The 21314-nt window shown below is 37.0% G+C and overlaps 1 protein-coding gene across 3 annotated transcripts in view; it reads left to right on the forward strand.

Moving 5' to 3' along the window:
• Positions 1–21314, forward strand: part of AGPS (alkylglycerone phosphate synthase) — an 83157-nt gene that overhangs the window by 48797 nt on the left and 13046 nt on the right. For all 3 annotated transcript variants that reach the window (XM_048953133.1, XM_048953132.1, XM_048953134.1), the window contains 10 exons: positions 47–121; positions 1723–1794; positions 3279–3358; positions 4315–4395; positions 9681–9806; positions 11799–11907; positions 12338–12465; positions 15003–15054; positions 17678–17754; positions 20447–20559. In XM_048953133.1, coding sequence (XP_048809090.1) covers positions 47–121; positions 1723–1794; positions 3279–3358; positions 4315–4395; positions 9681–9806; positions 11799–11907; positions 12338–12465; positions 15003–15054; positions 17678–17754; positions 20447–20559 — 913 coding nt within the window. The remainder of the gene's footprint in view (positions 1–46; positions 122–1722; positions 1795–3278; positions 3359–4314; positions 4396–9680; positions 9807–11798; positions 11908–12337; positions 12466–15002; positions 15055–17677; positions 17755–20446; positions 20560–21314) is intronic.

Here is a 21314-nt window from a genome sequence, read left to right on the forward strand (position 1 = left end):
CAGATGCTTCCTCTTTGAACTTGATTACTTATCATTTGTTTTTCAGGTCACTGCCTACATGAGATATTTGTACTCAGGGAAGGAATGTTTAAGCGAATTCCTGATATAGTTGTATGGCCTGGTAAGCTTAATGTTTTACTCCTGCTTCCTTCTGATCTGTTTACTAAATTCCTGTGCTCTCTTGTTATTGTGAAGCTGTCTGGCCAACCTCACTGTTCTTTAGAGACCCTAACGGATTTTTGGGGGATGTGGTAATCATGATTTTGTAACATGAAGTCCCATTACTTAATAGGGAAGTAAAATTTATTATTAAATACAAGTGAAATTTCAGATGACAGCTGAATTTGTGACTTCAGTAAGCCCAGTATAATGTGAACATGTATATGCACCATGAATAGCTGCCTAAATGGCAGACTAAATCTTGCTGTTTTTTTTTTTTTAACAAGTATGAGATGGTAGAAAGGTGATTAAATGTTTGCATTCAAAAATTTGGTCTTATGACATACTGTACTGAAATAATATTTTAAAGGTGTAACACCTGTTAACTCCAATCAAAGCACCTTATGAAGGGTGATTGACTTGAAGAAATGGTGGTGCAGGATAGACCCATTTGAGGTAGAATAATCACTAATGTTGTAGTTCAAAATGTAGCAGAAAATAATGCTTGTTTTTATCAAGTAGAAGAGTATGAAAACTTTAACTGGTAAAACTTCATCTGCTCATCTGTGTGAATTTTCTAATTGAGTTGGGTTTCCCAGGTCACTAGGATCTACTTTCCATGTGCTGTTCTTCAATAGCTAGTGAAAAAAATCATCTTGCACCGAGGTTGTATGAATCCAACTGTTTTTATAACTTTCTGATGCTTTGAATAGCTATGCTGTATTAGAAACCCCAAGATTACTCTCAGCTCTGTTTTCTTACTTCATCTGGGGAAAAAAATCACGTGGGTAGCCTAACAAGACAGTGTAAGATGCATCTGAATATTTGAGGGCAGTTACTGACACGACAGCTGTGGTGGTCATGGAGAGGACTTAATCACCACTTCTTGTGCAGCTCTGAGAGCAACTGAAGTAAAATGATTGACTACATTGATCTAAAGCTGCTCTCTATTGCAAGAGCAAAATAGCCAGAGTTTGTAAGCCTATCTTTTTTCATTCCTGTTCATTCTGTTTGCACAAACTCATGTACAAGTATATGTGGTCTTTACATGGTGGTACTTTTCCTTGCTAGTGCACAAGCATTTCTGATTCATCTTTGATCAGATTCATAGTGCATTCTAAAAAAGTAAATTTGACCAGCAGCCCTTCTTCTGACACTAAATGTCATCCGGGAAGATAAAAATTGTTTTTCAGCTGTCAGAAGAGATTAATTCAGCTTGAAATGGATTTGAAAATCTGTTTTCAATAAAGATTTAATCTTAATTTGTTCTCCTGGATACCTAGCTCAGTTCTAACCCATTTGTTAGTCCATCTTACCCTGAGAATTCCCAGTAAGTCTCAATCTGTGAGCAGGAGACCAAGGCTATATAGTAAGTTCTTTAAAAGTGGAATTGTTTTGTACCTAAAATGTACCTTGGAATTCTTTTTTACTATGAGTCCAGCTCTTTAGTCCCTAACTCTTTGAAACGTCTTCCTTGCTGGTGTCAGAAAAGGAGCTGCTGAGTATTCAGACTGTGATATTTAAACAACAGTAACAAGCTCCAATCCTGTTTAACTTTTTCAGTTTGCCACGAAGATGTAGTTAAAATTGTGGAATTAGCCTGCAAACATAATCTGTGCATAATACCATTTGGAGGTAAGTAGTGTTAAATATCAAATTTGTTTAACATTTCTAGTGCGAAATTATTCTGCGTGAATTTAAGTCTGTGGTTTTAGTAATACAGTAGGAGGCATTACTTTTGGAGTGACCCTTGAATTTTAAATACTGTCTATTTTCTGTGATCTTGGAATACTGAAAGTTGCTGTACTCAGCTGAGCAAAAGTCAGCATATGTAAAAACACTTTGAATATTAGGAGTGCAAGAGAAGCGTGTATGTGAAGTTGAAATCTACCTATTTGCCTTTGAACTCTTGTAGGTTTTGAGTCCTTCTTAGCCTGGAGAACTTTAAGAGGCTTCAGGTTATTAATTATACATACTTTTTCCTCTTAATCTTGTAAGGTGAAGTATCTGTTTTTGACTTCAACATCAGGTGATGTGAGATGTTGACTTTCATAAGCTTATTTCTGTGATAAGTGTTTTGTCAGGAACTCTTAATTCTGTGCTGTAAGGTGATGCCTGGGTAATGGTGCTGCAAGCATGTAGCCCCTGTAGGAAGGATGTTTACTGTTGATAATATAAACATGTCCCTTAAACACTGTATCAAACTAACAAAGTTTGTTTCTCCCAAAAGTGCTTCCCAGATGCAGTATGACTGTAGAGAAGAGCAGTATGGATTAGTTCTTATTCATTGACTGCAATACAAGATCTTTAGATTTTCTTCAAGCCTGTTATATTAAACTATGGGTCAACTCTTTAAGTTGTTTTAAGAGTTAATACTAAATGAAAATGCCTCCTTTCCTATCACTGGAAACAAAAGTGGCAGGTGTTCTGCTCTTGACGAGCATTGGTGTTTTACTAGCTGGCACTGGCACTGTACATGTAGCTTGGTGAGAATTTCTGTAGCATTCTAGTCTTTTTCTTTTCTTCCTATGGCTTTTGTTGTCTTTGAGAAGCCAAAAACTTCTTGGAGACTGTTATCTAACATGCTATAAAGATACACTAGCAACCTCCAGAGAAGTTTGATATTGTTTTTATTCATCCATTTTTATAGTTATACCTTTTTCAGTTTCTTACTTGCTTTCAGGTAAGTATTGCATTCCTGTATTATGTAGATCTCTTCAGCCCATTTGCTAGGTAGAAGTGTAGCGTCCTTTCTAGTGCTCTCAGTAGAGTATATAGAAACCACAGCTGTCTCTGTTTCTTGAATGATTTGATTTCTTATCCTTTCCCATTTTCAAGTTACATTCCAGGCTTTATGATGGCAGATGAGATGGTCAGAATTTCATGATTTGTTATCAAGTGCTGTTAAAGCCTTTTGTCTGTTCCATTGTTGTCCTGATTGTGTGCAACTCCCAGTCTGGGAACAGGGACAGTCTAAGAATGCTAACCATTAGCTTCGAAAAGTGATCTTTAATAAGTTCAGTATTCGAAAGGAGAGAGAGAGAGAAGGATCTGTATGTGGAAGGTGGGGGAGAACTCGCCTGAGAATTTTAGTCACAATAGTCATCCCTTATTTTCAGGAGGAACAAGTGTCTCTAGTGCCCTTGAATGCCCTGAAGAAGAGAAAAGAACAATTGTCTCTCTGGATACATCACAAATGGTATGTATTTTTTCTAGGAAAAAAATATGTTGAAATTTAGATTGTCTTATGTTACTTTAGAGAAAGGAATCACTGGAGAATGACGTTTCCTTCTTTGTTACAAAAACAAGAAAAGATGGAAGTATTAAATTGTACTAAAATAATTAAATTAGTACTTCAGTTCAAATGACATTTTTGTTGAAGTTAGTCCTGTACTAAATATGACCTATGTACTTAGAAAAAAAAAATCCTAATGCTGAGTCTTTGTACAGTTTTACATAAGAGAAAATCAGAGGAAATTACTATTCTTGTATATAGGAATTGTCTGAGTTAAGTGAAAGGCCTGTAGGAAATCTTGTTCTTGTAAATTTTATTGTGTTTTGCAGACTTTAAAATAATAGTAATAATAAATTACATCTATCAGCCTTCACTGAAGAAATAAAAGATTTCTATATAAAACAGTACATCTCTTAAGTCCTTCAGATAGCGATTCTCGTTGAAAATGAGTGATACTACCTTATTTAGGGAAGACAAAACTTGGCACATGAATCACAGAAATGTAAATAGTGTCATATTAAGCAATGTAAATACTGCTTTTTACACTGTTGTCTTTGTTCCAGAACTTGGAAAGTAAAGGGTTTTGCATGCTGCCTTTTCTACTGATGAATCTAAATAGTCTTCATCTTGAAAAATACTGTATTTTAATTTCCGTAGTACTTTTGTCTTAATTTTTTCTGTTCTTTCTGCTTTGCTTCTTTGAATGTTTCCAGTATGAGCTGATTAATAATGTTACTTATGGCAGAGGCTGTATAAACTACAACCTGTTGTCTAACTGTTGGAGTGGGGAAGCTCAGCTTCCTCTGCTGTAATAACTTGAGTTGTGTTAATGTTAACTTGTATGTCCAGATATTGTTGACCGTATAGCATTAGAGAAGGAAATAAACACTGATTATTGGTTTTGATTCACTTCTAAACAGAATCGGATTCTCTGGATAGATGAGAAGAATTTAACAGCATGTGTGGAAGCTGGCATTATTGGACAAGATTTGGAAAAACAGGTATTTTTTGTTCTGAGATATCTAGTATTTCTCCATGTTATTCCATGCTGTTCCTTATGTCTTGTCTAGGCCACTGAATTCTAGTTCTTGTGTTTTCATGCAGACTGTGGTTATTTTATTCTTGGTTATGAATCACATCACATGGGAAGCTGTATTTGATGCACATTTTTAAATTACTTTTTTTTTTCTTTTAGCTGTAGACCCAAAATGCTTGTACACCAGTAAGTTAGTAATTTGTAGGATGTAACACTGTGCTTTCTATTTCAGGCCTCAGATATGCTGTTGTGTTTGTAAGATGTGACACTTGGTACAAAATACCAACGGAAGTTTTTAGATTCATTCTGTTGAGCATGCTGTATTTATTTGGGACAGAAGTAGTTACTTCAGAAGGGTTAAAGCTTATAACAGACTTGCTACTGTTGCTGCTGCTTAAGACTGGCTATGGAAAAAGTAGCATAAAGGAAGGAGAATGGGCTAAAATAAAGGTCCAGTGAAAAATTACATCACCTCAGTGATCTCTAGTGACCTCCAACTGCAGTCTGTCAGATGAGTCAGAGCACCCTCTCAGGGTCTTTCTCAGTGCTCCTTGATAATCAGGGAGATTGTAGGTGTTTATTGACTATTCTTCGGGATGTGCAATTGTGCTTGCTTAACTTCCAAGACTCGAGTATTTTGATAGCTAATTGCTGTCTAAACTTAGTACCTAAGGGCATTTTACAAGTATGCAGAGATTTGAAGGCTATTTTTAATTTGAACAACTTTTTTCTAGGTGATTTTTGGGGGGAAAAAAAAATAATTGTTTAAATGGTAGAGCAGTTTATTATGAGAAAGATGGTCTTTCCTAACTCTTGTTGTTGTTGTTGTTTTTTGTTCCTTTATATCATTTAATGTAATATTTTAACCTTTCCAGTTCTTTTACTACTTAAGCTTGAACTAAAATGAAAATCGAGTATTTTCTCTCTGTAAAAGATCTTTTTATTTGTTTTTGTAGAGTGGTAGTTTGTGATATTTTGTTACTATTCTGTCCTTTAAATACTACTAATTTTCTCTTTGCTCAGAGTAAAGAACAGTATTCCCTTTGTATGGGTTATAATACTGCTTTTGTAGTTCTCTTTGAATCCTTTTGATCAGAAAGCTTAGAATCTTTCATTTGGGTTCTGGACTATGAAAAGAGTACTGATTGTTCATTGGTTCTGCACTGGAAAATGGACTAGTGTTCTTTCAAAAGTTACAGTGTGTGGAACAACTATTAATACAACTCTCTCAGTGAGCAAAGAATTTCAAATCAGATCACCTACTTTGTGTGTGTGTGTGTATGTGTGTTTATATTTTAAAGACTCTTATTTTACAAACTGGAAGTAAAGAACTACTCAGTGGAATGTGGTTAAAATGAAGACTCCAGGTTAAGCTCAAATCAGGCTACCTAGAACAAGCACTATTGTGATTAATGTCAATGCAAGCGTCCACTGAAATACAGATAGAATGCAGTTATACAAGAGTTGCTCTGATAGTAATGTTTTCTATTTTGTTATGTTGGCCCATAATGGCAGAGGCAGATGGTGGTGGTACAGCAGTAGAAGTTGAACCTTCTTATCACTGTTGTTATCCTTTGGTGTCAGATGGCAGCAGAGGGGCAGTCTGATAAAGTGGTGTCTGAGTTGGAAGTGCATGTGAAGCAAAGATGTGTCACTGAATTCTTCTGTGCAGACTGAATTGCACCCACTGACATTGACTGGCGCTTGCTGAACACTTATGGAAACCAAGCAGTGGACATGAGCACAGTGGGATGTTGAGTTGTGCATGTCAACAGTGGTGACAGATGTGAAAAACAGGCCATATTCCAGACAGCCATGCAGATTTTTATGAGCATGACTTGCAGACTTTCGTTCATTGCCAGTGCAAATGCATAGCGGTGGCAGAGACTGTTGAAAAATAGTGTTCTGTAGCTGAGAATCTTCTCTATCAGTGTTGTTGTGCTCTTTGTATCTGTTGTAGTTTCCATGGAAATAAATAGGAGGCGTTATTATCGGTGTGGCCTATGTATTTTTGGACGGTGCAGCAAAGGGAATTGCTTTGAAAGACTGCTGGGTTTGCAGCTTGCTAGTATTAAGCTTTGGATTGAAGGATCTCAGGAGCGTGGAGGGATTTTCGTATTGCAGCACCATGTGCAAAATAGAGATGAGCAGGGTGAAAAACAAGCCCTCAAAATCTGGAGTAAAGGTGAATACTGTGCACATGTGGCAAGTACAGCTAAATGAAATGGGCAGGGCTTGAAGGGAGGAAATTGAGTTGTGGTGGGGGGGTGGAATATGTGATTGACCAGAGTCCCTGCTGGAGTGGCAGTAAAAGCTAGAGTGGAAAAGGCTTTTTTTTCTCAGAGAAACTGTGTTGCTTCAGCAGTAATCAGGAAGTGCAAGAGTAAAATGAATTTTACTTGAAGGCTGGACTGTATTAGCAGTAGAAGTAAAGGATTTTATATTCTGTTCCTGCAAACATGCTACGAAGTAGTGCTGACATGGATTTTCTTTCTCCTTGGATGTTCACAGGAGTTTCAAAGGAGTTTGACTTTACCAGGATTATCTAGAAACTGTGAAAAGGTGTGATGCCTCTTACTCTGATTTTTTGAGTTTAGCACGTTTAGAAGTTTAGCATGCTCACAGTTATTGTGAACTTTACAACTGTAACTAACATCAAATGCTGAATTCTAAATAAGTAAAAGATTTAGAAAACCAAATATTGTACAAAAAAGGTGTTTTTGAATGGCACAATAAAAATAAATATGAATTTCACAAGTATGTGTGATTGTAGCTTAATTAAGACACTTTTCTGTAAGAAGAGAAGATATATTCATAGATTCATGTGTTATAGTGTGCTCTATAGAAGAGCCTCAAGTTGCTTGCTTTTATCAGGAAAGAATGTGGATTAATTGTCAACAGAAGTGAATCAGAGGTGAGGAAGAGTTATGAAGCTGGAACAGTTTTTTGTTAGCTTTTTTTTTTTTTTTTTTTTTTTTTTTTTTACTAATTTTACTATTATCAAGCAAATCATGATTTTTTTGTAGAAAAGCCAGTACATATTCCTGTTTTGGATGAGAAGGCCATGCTGGCCATCCCATCTGGAAAGTACATAGCACAGTCTCTTTTTCCCCTACTCTGTAAGTATCCTTAGCACATACCATTTATGCAGTGGTGTTCAAAGAGTTTGAATCTGCTGCTCTGTGCATGCCCAGTCACTGACAAGTATTCAAAAGCACTGTCCTTTGCTGTGCTTGTGTTTATGTGCATTGTAGAAGTAGGTAAGCTGTGACTGAACCAAACTTCTTGTTCTCTTGCAGAATAAGGAGAGTTCAGGAACCCTTCCCTGGTGTGATCAGTAAACATCTAAAGCCACAAGTTCTTCCAGTAAGAGAAAGGACCATGGGCTCAATAAATCACTGTTAGTGTTACGCAGAAATAACTTTCAATCACTGAAGTTAGAATCACTTTGTACTACAGAATGTAGTTAATGACCCACATTAAATGTTGTGCTTACAACAGTCTAGTTGGACGTAGATTTTTCAGTTGCCCAGTGCAAATTGATAGTCTCAAACACTAACACAGTTATCAGTGTGAGTTCTGGGTCTTTAATTCTTTCTGCCTGACAGCTTTGGTGTTGCAATTCTAAGGGCATCCAATCAACCTCAGGTGCTGTGCAGATGGCAAAGCCAAGCTAATACAGAAAAATGAGAAACAAGTGACTACTTAATGTACAGGAATGCATGATCTGCATCACAAGTAGTTGACAGCTTTGCGTACAGGAAGCCCAACCAGATGGCTGTATATTAAAACACATCATTCCTTGAGAGAATTAAGTACAGGCAATTTGCTCACATTTTCTGCAGACCTGCTGCATATCACATTAGAATGGAAAGAACAAGAGATTAAATGCCTTATTTATTGGCAGCATTTGTGCAAAGTTGGCAGTTACTTAGTTATAATTTTTTTCCATATGTATTTGAATTCTCACCTTCTTACAAACAACAGAGGTCTTAGTTTTAAAGTATGGAGGAGGAGTATTACAGGTTGATGTGTAGCACAGCACATGCACAGTAGGAGCAGAATTAATTTGCATTTCGTTTATGTATCAAAGACAAAATTTGTGCCTGAATAATTGAGTGAATCATCAGGATGTTCCATTTCTAAGATTGTCAAGTCCAGCTGTTGAAGCATCACCATCCCTGCTGCAACTTAAGGCCTTTACCTATCTTTACGATGTAAAGGCCTTAAGTTGCAGCAGGGAAGGTAATGCTTCAACAGTTACACTACACTAGTTAGATGGGAGAAGAGGCTGACCCCCCACTGTGCCACAACCTCTTTTCAGGTCATTGTAGAGAGTGACAAAATCTTCTCTGAACCCTCCCTTCTCCAGGCTAAACAATCCCAGTTCCCTCAGCTGTTCCTCGTAAGACCTGTAATCCAGACCCTTCACCTGCTGCATTGCCCTCCTCTGGACATTCTCCAGGAATTTGATGTCTTTCATGTTGTGAGGAGCCCGAAAACTAAACACAGTACTCAATATGTGGCTTTGCCAGAGCTGAGTATGAAGGGATGGTCACCTCCCTAGTCCTGCTGATTGTGCTGTTTCTGATACAAGCCAGGATGCTGTTGGCCTTCTTGGATACTTGGGCACACTACTGTTCAGCTGGCTGTTGACTAATGCTCCTAGATCTTTTTCCTTCATGCAGCATTCCAGCTGTTCTGCGCCAGGTCTGTAGCATTGCGTGGGGTCATTGTAATCAAAGGGCAGAAACCAGCACTTTGTTTTGTTAAAGTTCACATAATTAACCTCATCATTCCGATTTGTCCAGATCCCTCTGTAGAGCCTTCCTACGCTCAAACAGTTTAGCACTTCCTCCCACCTTGGTGTTATCTTCAAACTTACTGAGGGTGCACACAATCCCCTCCTCCAAATTATCAATGAAGATATTAAACAAGAAGGGTCCCAATACTGACCCATGGGGAACACCACTTGTGACTGGTTGCCAGCTGGATTTAACTTCATTCACCACCACTCTCTGTCCTGACTGTCCAGCCAATTTTTTATCCAGCTAAGAGGTCTGAGCTATGTGCTACCAGCTACTTCAAGAAAATACTGCAGGAAACAGGCAGATCTGGAGGTCAGGCTGACAGCCTGTACTTACCCAGACTTCCAGCCCTACTTTTTAAAATGAGCAAACCTAAAATACTGAGATTTTGAAGTGCTAAGCAAGTGCAGACTGTGTAAAATGTGTTTTTTTTTTTCTTTAGCTTTCTGAAAGTGGCTTCTGTACAGGACATGAACCAGACTCCATGGAGTTCAGCTCATTAGGAGGATGGGTAGCAACACGAGCATCAGGCATGAAGAAAAACATCTATGGAAACATTGAAGATCTGGTAAATATCTCTAATATTTGTTCTAATTAATTATTCTTCTGATAGGAGGCTTAACTCTTGTAATGACTCGTGAGAGGGAGTAGGGAGAGGAAACTGCAGTTCTGTTAATCAGTGATACAGTTTTGGCATCAAATTTTGACTGAGATTTGTTGTTTGCTTGTTTTTGGTATTATTACTAGTAAATATTACTGTTAATCTGAAAGTTTCAGTTTAATATTTACTAGATAGCTTAAGGAATTGTGTTGATTTATCTTACCCTGTTGCTTTCTTCCACTGTTCACACTCTCTGCTAATCTCAGTGTAATAATCCTGTTAAATTTGTAGGGTTTTTGCATGCTGTTTCCTACTATGCTTAGTTGTCCACTGAAATCAATTCACACTGACAGCCAATGATTAGTTCTTTCTACCATCTCACTTCCCTAATCTAAGTAGGCTTTTTTCAAATCAGTAGACTAGCCTAATTGACCCTGTGTGCAAACTAGAGTGAACTGTAATCCTATTGCATGGTATATCAGAGCAATGAGGAAGGAAGCAAGGGATCAGGAATGGCAGTATTATACTCTTAATTGTTTGAAGCATTAAAATGGCTCATCCCTATATTAATTGTAATAAATTTTATTTCTAAAACATTTTTTAAATCTACTTTTTCTGTTACAGTGAATATATTGAAATGAAATCATCACTGTTCAGATTTTTCTGCTTCTTTGATTTGAACTTCTACTTTTTTCTCATAGTAGCCCTTTTTTACTTGTTCTTTTTTCCCTTCTTTTTTCTTGCAACACACATTTTGTAGTGTATCCCCTATCACCTGAGGCTTTTTCATCACATTATATTCAGAAACACTTTTGTTCCGTGGACTGACATGACACTTCACTATCAGTGAATTAACTTGGCAGAAAATATAGTTTTTATTCAGTATGTCTTGTTGAAACTCCTAGCACTAACGAAGTATCATCTGTACCCTACTGCCTGAAGCATTACAGTGTGGTATAGTTCTGCTTGTGCAGAAAGATATGAAGTACAGAAGGCTTTTCTGTCGTGGGAGCAAAACTTGAGGCTAAAATACAGCTTCTAAAATTTTCATTAGGAGAAAACTGGTTTCTAAGCTGATTCAGAGCAGTTTATGAGCTTCCTGATGTAACAGTGAGAAAGTTTCTGGGCAAGTGTTTACCATCTGAGAAATTTTTATATCTAGAAACAATGTTAGGTATGCTCCCTAAAATCCACTTGTTGCAGAATCAACAGTTTATAAAATGTGTATAATGCAGTTTTCGAACAGAATGAAAATTACTCCGTTACCTGAATGTTTTAAAGGCAGTAGTTGGAATCCCACTGATTTGTCTATATTTGAAAGGTTCACTTACACCAAGGAAGGATTTTTGTTGCTTTTTTTTTTTTTTTAATTTAAAGAAAGAATTGAATAGTATGGGGGGGAAATAGCTTACGTATGTATCATTCTTATGGAAGACATAATATTGACAGTGTGTTTCACAAAGATTTTCTTCCTATTAGAAGTATTTCTGTCACAGCTGATTTCTGAATTAGATTAGCTTCATCAAGTAGCAGTTCTAATGGAAACTGAAGCAAGAAAGAACATTCTTCAGCTGCAAGCCCTTTTTTTTTCTTTTTCCTTCTGAAGTATCACATGTTCTGAATTTAAATGCTGGTGTTCAAGGAGAGCACTGTCCATGCTGAGGAAAAAAAAAAAAAGCAGTTTTAGTTGGTACTGTCTGCATACGGCCAACAATTGATTTGATTTGGCATAGAATTTGGAGCAATCTGTTGTGTGGGCAAACCATGCTGTATTAACAACAACTGTTAGTAATGGTCCTCAGGTTATCCCAAAAGTTTCTGGGACTGCCTACAGAATGTATAAAGTCTGCAGAGCTGAACTGCATCAAGCATAACATGCATCTTGAAGAAAATAAATGTCATACAAAAAGATCTATGTTTAATGCTGGTATGTATAGTCATTGTTTATTGTTTAAACAGGTGATTCATATAAAAATGGTAACTCCCAGAGGAATAGTTGAAAAAAACTGTCAAGTACCTCGCATGTCAACAGGACCTGATATCCATCACTTTATTATGGGATCTGAAGGTAATTTCATGTAACTGCGCTTAATTCAGCTTCTGTAATGTCTTGCTCATTTGAGCATCTTTTAATGCTGTGGCTTCCAGTGTGTCTATGGGTGGTGTTCTGCAGGCATTATTTTTTTGTGTGTGTGTTGGGAATTAGTGAGGCTTTTTTTTTTTTTTTTAGGACTGAAGTTACGCAACTGAACAGTGCTTAAAACAGATCTGTGGAGTGATTGTATGCATCTAGTAACAAACATCATGACTTAAAGGCTGCTTGTAGGAATTCACTGTGTAAATTATCAGAAATAAGTTTCTCTTTTACTGCAGTACTGAATTTTTGGCACTTGTAACTTGTGTTAACTGAGAACATCCTGCTAACCAGTTGTTGGGTGATTTGCAAGAATTGCACCTTGTATTACTTTACAACTGAGCTTTTCTCTTTTTTCCTGAAGGAACTCTGGGAGTGGTTACTGAAGTTACGGTAAAGATTCGGCCTCTTCCTGAATACCAGAAATATGGCTCTGTGGTCTTCCCCAACTTTGAACGAGGGGTGGCCTGCCTAAGGGAAGTGGCAAAGCAGGTAAGGAGAAGCTTTGAGTTGAATCCATGCAAGTACACTAGTTCTAACCTTGTCCAGGGCCTAGGACTAGGAGTGTGCTGATGTTCTAATCTTGATTATTGATTACTGGAAAGGAGTTGAGATAATATGAATGATTTAAATATATATGGCCCCTGAGGCTTTTGGAAATGATGCGGTAAAGGATTGGGTTTTTATCTCCTTCAGTGGAGAGCTTTATCTGGAGATTTATTCACAGGTATGTAAAAGCGACCAGTATTTAAAGAAATAGTCAGTACAGTACAGAACAGTAATTAAAGAAATTAAGTTGCAGCAGACAAGTCAAGAGCAGTTGATTTCTGATTCCAAACTGATAAAGGAACAACAGTTATGCAGTGAAAGGATGTGGCTGTGTATGCAGGGTGCAGACAATGCTTCTTGAAGTGCAGCACTGTGTTCAAGTGAGCTGGATATTCTGAGGCAGAACTGTACTTAGACTTGAGTGTTTAAGGAGAGCCTTCTGAACAGCATGGTCAGACAATAGAGAAGTGGGTTTCAGATAGCAAAACTTGGACAGTGGTATCCAAATTATGTAATGCTTTTCTCAACACCTGTGCTTCCAGGCAAGTCTTGCACTGGCTAGCCTCTTTTACGATTCCAGACTAACTTTCCTTGGCACTGTGCAAAATGTACTAAATCACTTCAGTGAATGGAGGAATGTATATCCTGAATTTTGGAAGTAATATCAGAAATGTTTTAGGTAATGCCAAACTAAATACAGCTTTATGTATTTCCAGTGATGGGTCAAAAGTAATGACTTAATGTTCCAAGCCAGTTGTTCAAACTGGTATGTGACTGACATGTATATGCTAGTTATCAGCACAGTTCTTCTGTCACATGCTTTTACTGCTGGTGCTTGTTCTTTCTATTACAGGCATCTAAGCAACCTAGGAATGCTTAATTGTACAATCGATCAACATTTTAAGTCAGTAAAGGAGCCTAGCATTTTTTCCCTCAAGAAAGGGGCTAGAAATAAAAAAATAAACAGTGTTAGCCACTTAGGTTGCTCAGTTACTAAGCTTTTGTTGCTGCTACTGTTTTAGTGCTTATTTAAGCCTGAACTACTTACTCCTTTCTTGTGGCGTCTTCTTGTAGCAATTACAGTGATGTCCTACTGAAAAACTGGTTTGTTTTTTTTTTTCTTTGTTAGTTTTTAACATAAGAATAACCAACCTGCAGGTTGTAGGCTAGGTGGGGGTCAATAAAGCCTCTCATCCAGCCTTTTTTTTTTTTTTTTTTATCAGCCTGCCAGGTAAGATTTTTTTATTTCTTCCTTCTGCCCTCTTTTGCAGTTGTGTAACAAAGTATGCTTTAACAATATGATACAGAGTGAACATATCAAATTAAGTGATAGGGGAATACTTTTATATCCACGTGATTAGATGAAGGCTAGCCTAAAATTCAGACTTTGTTGTATTTCTATGGCCACATACTGCATGATTGGACACTGCCATCTCAGGTTACAGGCTGTGAACATATACATATCACCCAGAAGGATGTTAGTTGAAGGCAAATACTCTTACCGGTCTCCAGATTTTTGTGCAATGCAGTCCAGACACAGACTTTAATTGTTATCTGTTCACAGAACATTAGTGTAGTGGGGTTGGATGAAGTTTTTTCCTCATAGCAGCCCATATGGTGATATTCTTTGGGTTTGTGACCAAAACAGTGTTGATGTCACACTGATGTTATAGCTGTTGTTAAACAGTGCTTATGCATTGACAAGGCTCATTTCTCGTGCTATTCTCCAAGTAGTTTGTAGGTGAGCAAAAAATTTGGAGGGAACACAATTGAAACAGTTGACCCAAATCAAAGGAACAGCTATTCCATACCACGTAACGTCAAGGTCAGCAATATAACTGGTGGGAAGTTTTTCAGGGGTTACTGTTGCTTGGAGAATGTCTGGTCACTGATTGACTGGTGGTGAGCAATTGCTTTTTCATCACTTGTTTTCCTTTCTTGTTTGGGGTGGTTTGTTTGGATTTTTTCCCCCCTTTTACTTTATCTCAACCCACACATTTTCTTGCTTCTATCTTTTTGGAGGAAAGCGAGTGAGCAGCTGTGTTATTTAGCCATCTACAGGAGTTAACTAGGAACAATTAAACACTTTTCAGTGATGTGTAATGACACGTATTTATGATTGCGTAGCACTATCAGCTTGATACTCTAATCAAATATGATATTTTAGTGCATTATGGCAATTTAGAAATGCACTCTATGCATCACAGTCAAAGATCTTGGGACTATGTCCGTGTTGGTTTGACGTTAAACAATATTCTCAATGCATTATATCAAAACATTCCTAATAGAAATTGCTTCTCAAATGAAAACGAGTTTATCATCACCAGTTTTTATAGTGATGATAATGGCCACGGACCTCTGATACCAAATTTATTTCTTGTATGCTGTTTTTAAATGAAAATGTCACTGTCATGAGTTTCAGTACATCTGTTCATAGACTATTTATCCTTTATTTTTCTTCTTTCCCCAACTGCCCCCAGAGATGTGCTCCTGCATCAATTCGCCTTGTTGACAATGCACAGTTTCAATTTGGTAAGTAGATTTTCTCAGATGAATATCTTTTCCAAGGGCTTTGATTTTTTATTTTTTTTTTCTTTATATAGAGAAGTTTAAAAAGTCCATCTTATTTGGGAATTCATTTCCTCAAAGCTAGACAAAGAAGGTGATGATCTCTACATTGAAATTCCTAATGTTATAACTTGTACTTTCAGAAATGGAAGTCTGTCTGTCTCTGGAAAAATGCTACTGACAATAACAGTCAGTAGAAAGCCATGCTGCATGTATAGATGCATAAGGTATTTTGCAATCCTTCCATTAAAAATGCATAGCCTACTGAGAAGGTTAAAATTCTGGAGATACTGTTTCTATTTTACTCTAAAGGAGTAGAATTGATAGATTTGTAGTATACTGCTTGAAACATTTTGTTGTGAAGAATATTAATGGCAGGTCAGGTATCAGAGTAGGGTGAGATTCAGAAGGCAGGCATCTTATTTTGTAGTTAAGTTAGTTGGTTAAAATAGGTTGGTCTACATTTCCTAATAGTATCACTGGCTGTGTTCCTGAGAAGTAGTGGTTTATTTTGAAAATTCTCCAATATGGCAGTGGTTGTTTGAAGGGGAGCTGAAGGGGAGGAGGAGCAATTGAACTTGTCAAAAATGAGGGCTTATTTTGGTGGTGGTGGTTTTTTTTTGTGTTTAGATGTGTGCAAACAGAACTAAGCTATAGGGTTGTACAATTAATGAATATACAGATGTTATGGTATAGCAGAGAGCTTGGCTACATAGTTGTTATGCTAAAGCAGGAGACAGAAATGATAGGTACACTCACCCGTACCCTGGGCTCACATGGAAAACTCCAGCAGAGTGGATCTCTAGAAGAGATCCTTTCTCACTGGTAATGAGCTTTTAAATGGGTCTAGGTGCAGCCAGGCTCCACCCCTTCTGGCAGCACAGCTGAATTGCCTTCACCCGTGCTCCCGTGGCTACTCATGGCTCGCCTCAGGTGGTCAGTCAGAGGTTCAGGCTGTGATTCAGCAGTTCCCATACAAGGTTAAAGTCAGTGAAGCTACTAGAATATTACAAAATCCAGAGAAATAATTTGGACAAGGTCAGACATGCAGAGCAGTCATTTTTGAGCCCTTCTTAAGGGAAACTGTCATTTTCAACAGTAGAAGCTTCATTAAAAGATATCTTCTGGTTGAAGACACTGTTGAGAACCTCTGAAGTTCTACTACCCAGAAAGCTACTGGTAATGGAACTTGAAGCACTTGCTGAGGCCATACAATTTTGATTGTGCACAGATTACGATGTGGAGCATGACCTTAAAATCTTCTGTTAATATTAGTAAAACAAGACAGAGTTTCTGAAATCTGTTTCGGACAGAATCCTCTGTAACAAATATTGAGTTTAACTGGCATTAACCTGATGATGAGAAAGCTGAACTTTGTTTCAAATGGAAATAGACATATCTGTAAACCTGAGAACCTAGTAAGCACTGCTGCTTGATTTGGTCATCTTTTTCTGTTGTACTCATTCTCACAAACATTTATAATAGAAAGTAGATGCCTTTTTTTCAATTGGGAAAACGTTTGACCAGTTATAAGCTTCAAATCCAACACTGGATTTGGCTTTGACCTGAGGTTGCGATTTTTGCAGTAAAAGATGCCCAAGGTGCCTCTAAATTTTTCTTGTGGTTTTATTAGGTAGAATTATCATCAGTTTTTATGGGTTGTGGTTTAATAAATTAACGCCCTTTTTTTATCTGCTCCTTTTTTGTGTCTTCACTTTAGTGTGCTTAGAGGCATACTTCTTGGGCTTCACTCTTATCTTCAGTGAGAGCTCTCTTTACTGAAGAGAAAAGGAGACTAATGAAGTACTGAAGTTCATGCTTTATTCAGGGGGAAATACTTTGTGAAGTATTTTAGAAGGAAGTATCATTTAAATGGTGCATAACTTTTTTTATGAATTGGGCTCACAGCGTGTAGACCAGATGCGAGACTGTTAAAATGAAGCAGTAATGGGAGTTCAGAAGTTGCTTGTGACTGAAAACAATGGAACAAACAGTAAAAGGCTTTCATCTCGATTTAACTTAGTCCTGAGGCAGAGATGTTAATTTAACAGACTCCAAGACACCATTTATGTACTCTGGTAATTTTAGTTCTCCATATGTGATTAAGGAAGTAATTACTAACTTTATGTAGAAAATTTTGCACAAGTGACATAACCATTAAGGAAAAAATTGCTTAACTCCCAACTTGTACCCTTTTTTTTGCAATTGGTTTCAATGGTTTTGGCATAACTTTAAGAAAAAGGTCAGTGGTTTTGCTTAGTTTTATAGCATGAAACTAATGAAGTGCTCTTTCTAAATTTTCCATATGCAGAATACTTGTGAAGATCTAAACTAGGACAGCTTTAATTAAGTGTCAAATAGAATATTTGTGCACAGTTGCATGTATGCCTCTTAAAAAATTAATAAAAACCTTTTCTTAAAGTTTCTCCTAAATTAGTTGTGAAAGGTTCCTTTGATTATGATAATCAAAGTGCTCCAAACGATTCTTACAACTTTATGTTCTAAGCTAATTTTTTTGCCCTTTTGAAGTAACAATTTTAAAGAATATGGAGTGCTTTAACATGCTTTTTTCTGCTTTTTTCCAAAGGTCACGCTCTTAAACCACAAGTTGCTTCCATTTTTACATCATTTTTGGATGGACTGAAAAAATTCTACATCACAAAGGTAACTATTTTAGGGTTTAATATTGCTTAGAACTTTGCATGCTATCCATAGAATTTGAGACTGCAGTATACTGTCTCTAATGCAGCTCTGAGTTTCTGTGTAATGATGTAGAATCAGCTAGAGAATCTCAAGTAGTTTAATCCAAAATGAGATGATCTGCTTGAGGAGTTACTCCATGAGAGATGTTCTCACAGATGTTGTCACCAATTGTATCCCTAAATTAAAGTGTCTTCTCTAACAGTGAACAGGTGACAGAGCAAGGACTAAATGATCATCAGTTAGTCCTGATGGATTGAGGCTAGTATTTTAATTTCTTCTCAGATTTTTTTGAAGGTGTGATCTGCTTAATTATCATGCTAGACTAGAATTTTGGAAGAGCCCCACAGTATTTGAACTGCTATACAAATATGGTTCCCGTCTTCCTGAAATTCATCCCAATGAACACCACTTTTTAGTCCAGAATGATTTTACCTAAAATTTCATGTTATTTTTTTCAAAATCAACTAGGGAGTTCCTGCAAATATGTGTATTCAAATGGTGGTGTCTTGGATTTAACTAACTTTCAGGTAGAGAGAGGAGGTGTACATTGAATTCTGACCTGATAATATTGAATGTTTTCAAGCAGTGGCCTTTCTTGAAAGCCAGTGGCTTGTGTTGATGATCTTGAGCAGTTTCTGCTCCTTTTTCTTGTACTGCTGAAATAAAGAATGCCACGAATCTTTTGGTGACTTCCTTTTGCAAAGGATTATCTATTGTTTTTAGAGACAACCCCAAAATTATTTTGCATCTCCTCCCTAAGCTTCTGTAGTGCAGACATAAAGGTTTTGGCAATAGAATTGCTGTCAGTTTGAAACAGTCATAGTCAAACCTACTTCTTTGTTGGCAACAAGCACCACTGCTTACCAAGGGATTTCTGTGTCAATTCCAATCCTTCCATCTCTGCAAGAGGGAAGGAACGCTTTGAGAAAAGAAACAAACTCAAGCTCTGTTGTTAACACATCTGGAGTAGAGAAAACAGTGTTAATGATCTTGAGTTCATATCATATTTACTTTACCTACAGTTTGGCCCTGTAAATCATGTTGTGCTCTTTACAGTTAGTGATAAACTTGGTGGTCTCTTGCTGTATGAAGACTTCCATTGTGTGACTTAGTTTCTTTCTTAAGTATGCCATTGATTGGCTATAATACATTGGCTATAATATTTTACTTTAAGCTCTTTAAAAAAAGCAAACATCAGAACACGTCAGGCTCACTTCTGTTCTTTTTACTGAATGAAGCAGTCCTGTGAAAGTTATTGCTTAAAAGAATAGGCACAAAATCTTTCTGGTTTATACTTCCTTATGGTTTGGGACTGTTCACTAATAAGAAGTGCTCTAGGTATCGTTTGTGTCTACCAGGTCACACTGTAGCTAGTTCCTCCCATGAGTCTTCCAGAAAATTGTAAAGTGCTTCCTGAGCATGACAGTCAAGACAGCAGAACAGAAGAAAGGATTCATACTAGACGAAATGCAAATAGCTCTAGAATGAGAAGGGACTGTAAAATGGCATTTTAATAGACCTTTATTTGCATGGTTGGTGTTTATCACTGTAGTATTATATTTATTTAAGTTGTCTATGCTGCTTTTGCTGTTTTAATGAGTGAGAGACTCGTTGCCTATGAGGGTATAGCCTTTCAAATTACAGTTCTCATGGTGCTCTTTTGGGGTGGTAGGATGCAATATCCTCTTCAGAAATTCTGATTTGGAAATTTCAGGCTGACATCACCATATGGATCTGAGGTCATTCACTGAAGGAATGAGCCACCTTAAGATGCTCTGCCTCCTTGCTGCTTTATTGGGCCCTCCTGTTACCTCTGGTTAAGTTGCAGCATGGATAATGTATTCAGTTAAGGAAATGCTAAGTGGAATAGCAAGTAACTGATGTTGACTTGACTGTTGGACACAAAGGATGAATTTAACTCTCTTGACTGTTAATGTTTCTTCTTACGATCTGGTTTGGTGCTTAAATAACAAATTACCACAAACAGAATGGAGACTGGGAGCAATGAACACCACTGGAAAGGGGAAGGGGCTTTTACAAAATAATAATTGAAAAAGTCATTTCTTAGTATATATACTAAGAGTACCTTGTTCCTGATTTTTTTTTAAACCCTCTGTAAGTGTGAAAAGGTAATAAAATTTTATTGCAGCTTTATATTTACAGAATCATAGACTTGTTTGAGTTGGAATGAACCTGTGAAGTTCATCTAGTCCAGCTCCCCTGCAATGAGCAGGGACATCTAGAGCTAGATAAGGTTGCTCAGAGCTCTGTCCAGCCTGACCCTGAATGTCCCTGTTCATTTCCTTTCCTTCTGAAACCTGCTCAGTAGTGGTAGTTTACTGGAGCTAATTAATAATCAACATGTGTATAGAAAATATTTATTTATTTATTTAGGACAGGAGTAAAAAAGGTGACACACCAACTCTGTCATTTCAGTAGCTGTAACTGTTTGTCCTGTCAAGAAAAAAAACTTACTTTCTTTTTGGGATAAATTTTTTGAAAAGTGTGTCTTCCTGATATTTTCTCTTATTTGCAACAACAGTAAACAGTGCTTACAGACCAGAGGGAATTCTGTGTACATGAAAAGCAAAAACTTGTTGCTTGTGTTCTACCACACAGGCGATGACATAATGCAAGGATTTTCTCTCTGCAGTTCAAAGGATTTGATCCCAACATCCTATGTGTAGCTACCTTGCTCTTTGAGGGTGACAGAGAGAAGGTTCTTCAGCATGAAAAACAAGTCTATGACATTGCCACCAAGTTTGGGTATGTGATTTCAAAAAACTTTTCATATGAAACTATCCAAGATGCAACAAGGTTACTGTATTTACGTTGCAATTTTTGTGTAAATCTCTTCTCAATTTAAGTTTGAAGTGGGAACTTCAAATCAGCTACTGAGTGTTCCCTTTGAAAAACATGACTTGTGCTAATTCTTAAAAGGTAGCTTTATGAAAAAACTTCAGCTGTCTGTACACTGCACCAAGACAAGTATTTGACTTAGAACTGGTGTTGTTAGAATGGAAACTAGCCCTTGTAATTATTTACAGGCCTGGAAGCTGCTTGCTTTGCAATACTGAATTATAGATTCTGAATAAAGAAGAGAAACAAAATTGCAAGGGTTAATATTCTTTGCAGAATTGATATAAGCAAATAAGTATAGAAAGCTTATTTAAAAGAGAAGTTTGTGTAGTTTGAAGAATGTGCTGAATCTCTCTGTCCTACAGACTTTTTATTTATATCTTTCCAATGAAACGGGAAATACTTCACTACAGTGGTAGGCTGAGTAATGATCATGTAGTTCTATTTTGATTATAACGGTGATGAAAACTAGAAGTCTCATTTGTAAGAATATACTTTTTAAAGAAAATTTTTTGCCAGTGTTAGTTTCAACTATTAACATATACAAGATGTCTTATATTTCAAGGTCATCGTTTCTGAAACCTGTTCTTTCATTCTACCACTTTAAATGATTTACAGAAATGGGATTTCACATGAGCAGCTTGCTACCTTTCAGTGATAAG

The sequence above is a fragment of the Lagopus muta genome, chromosome 8 (assembly GCF_023343835.1).
Source record: "Lagopus muta isolate bLagMut1 chromosome 8, bLagMut1 primary, whole genome shotgun sequence".
NCBI classification, from domain to species: Eukaryota; Metazoa; Chordata; class Aves; order Galliformes; family Phasianidae; genus Lagopus; species Lagopus muta.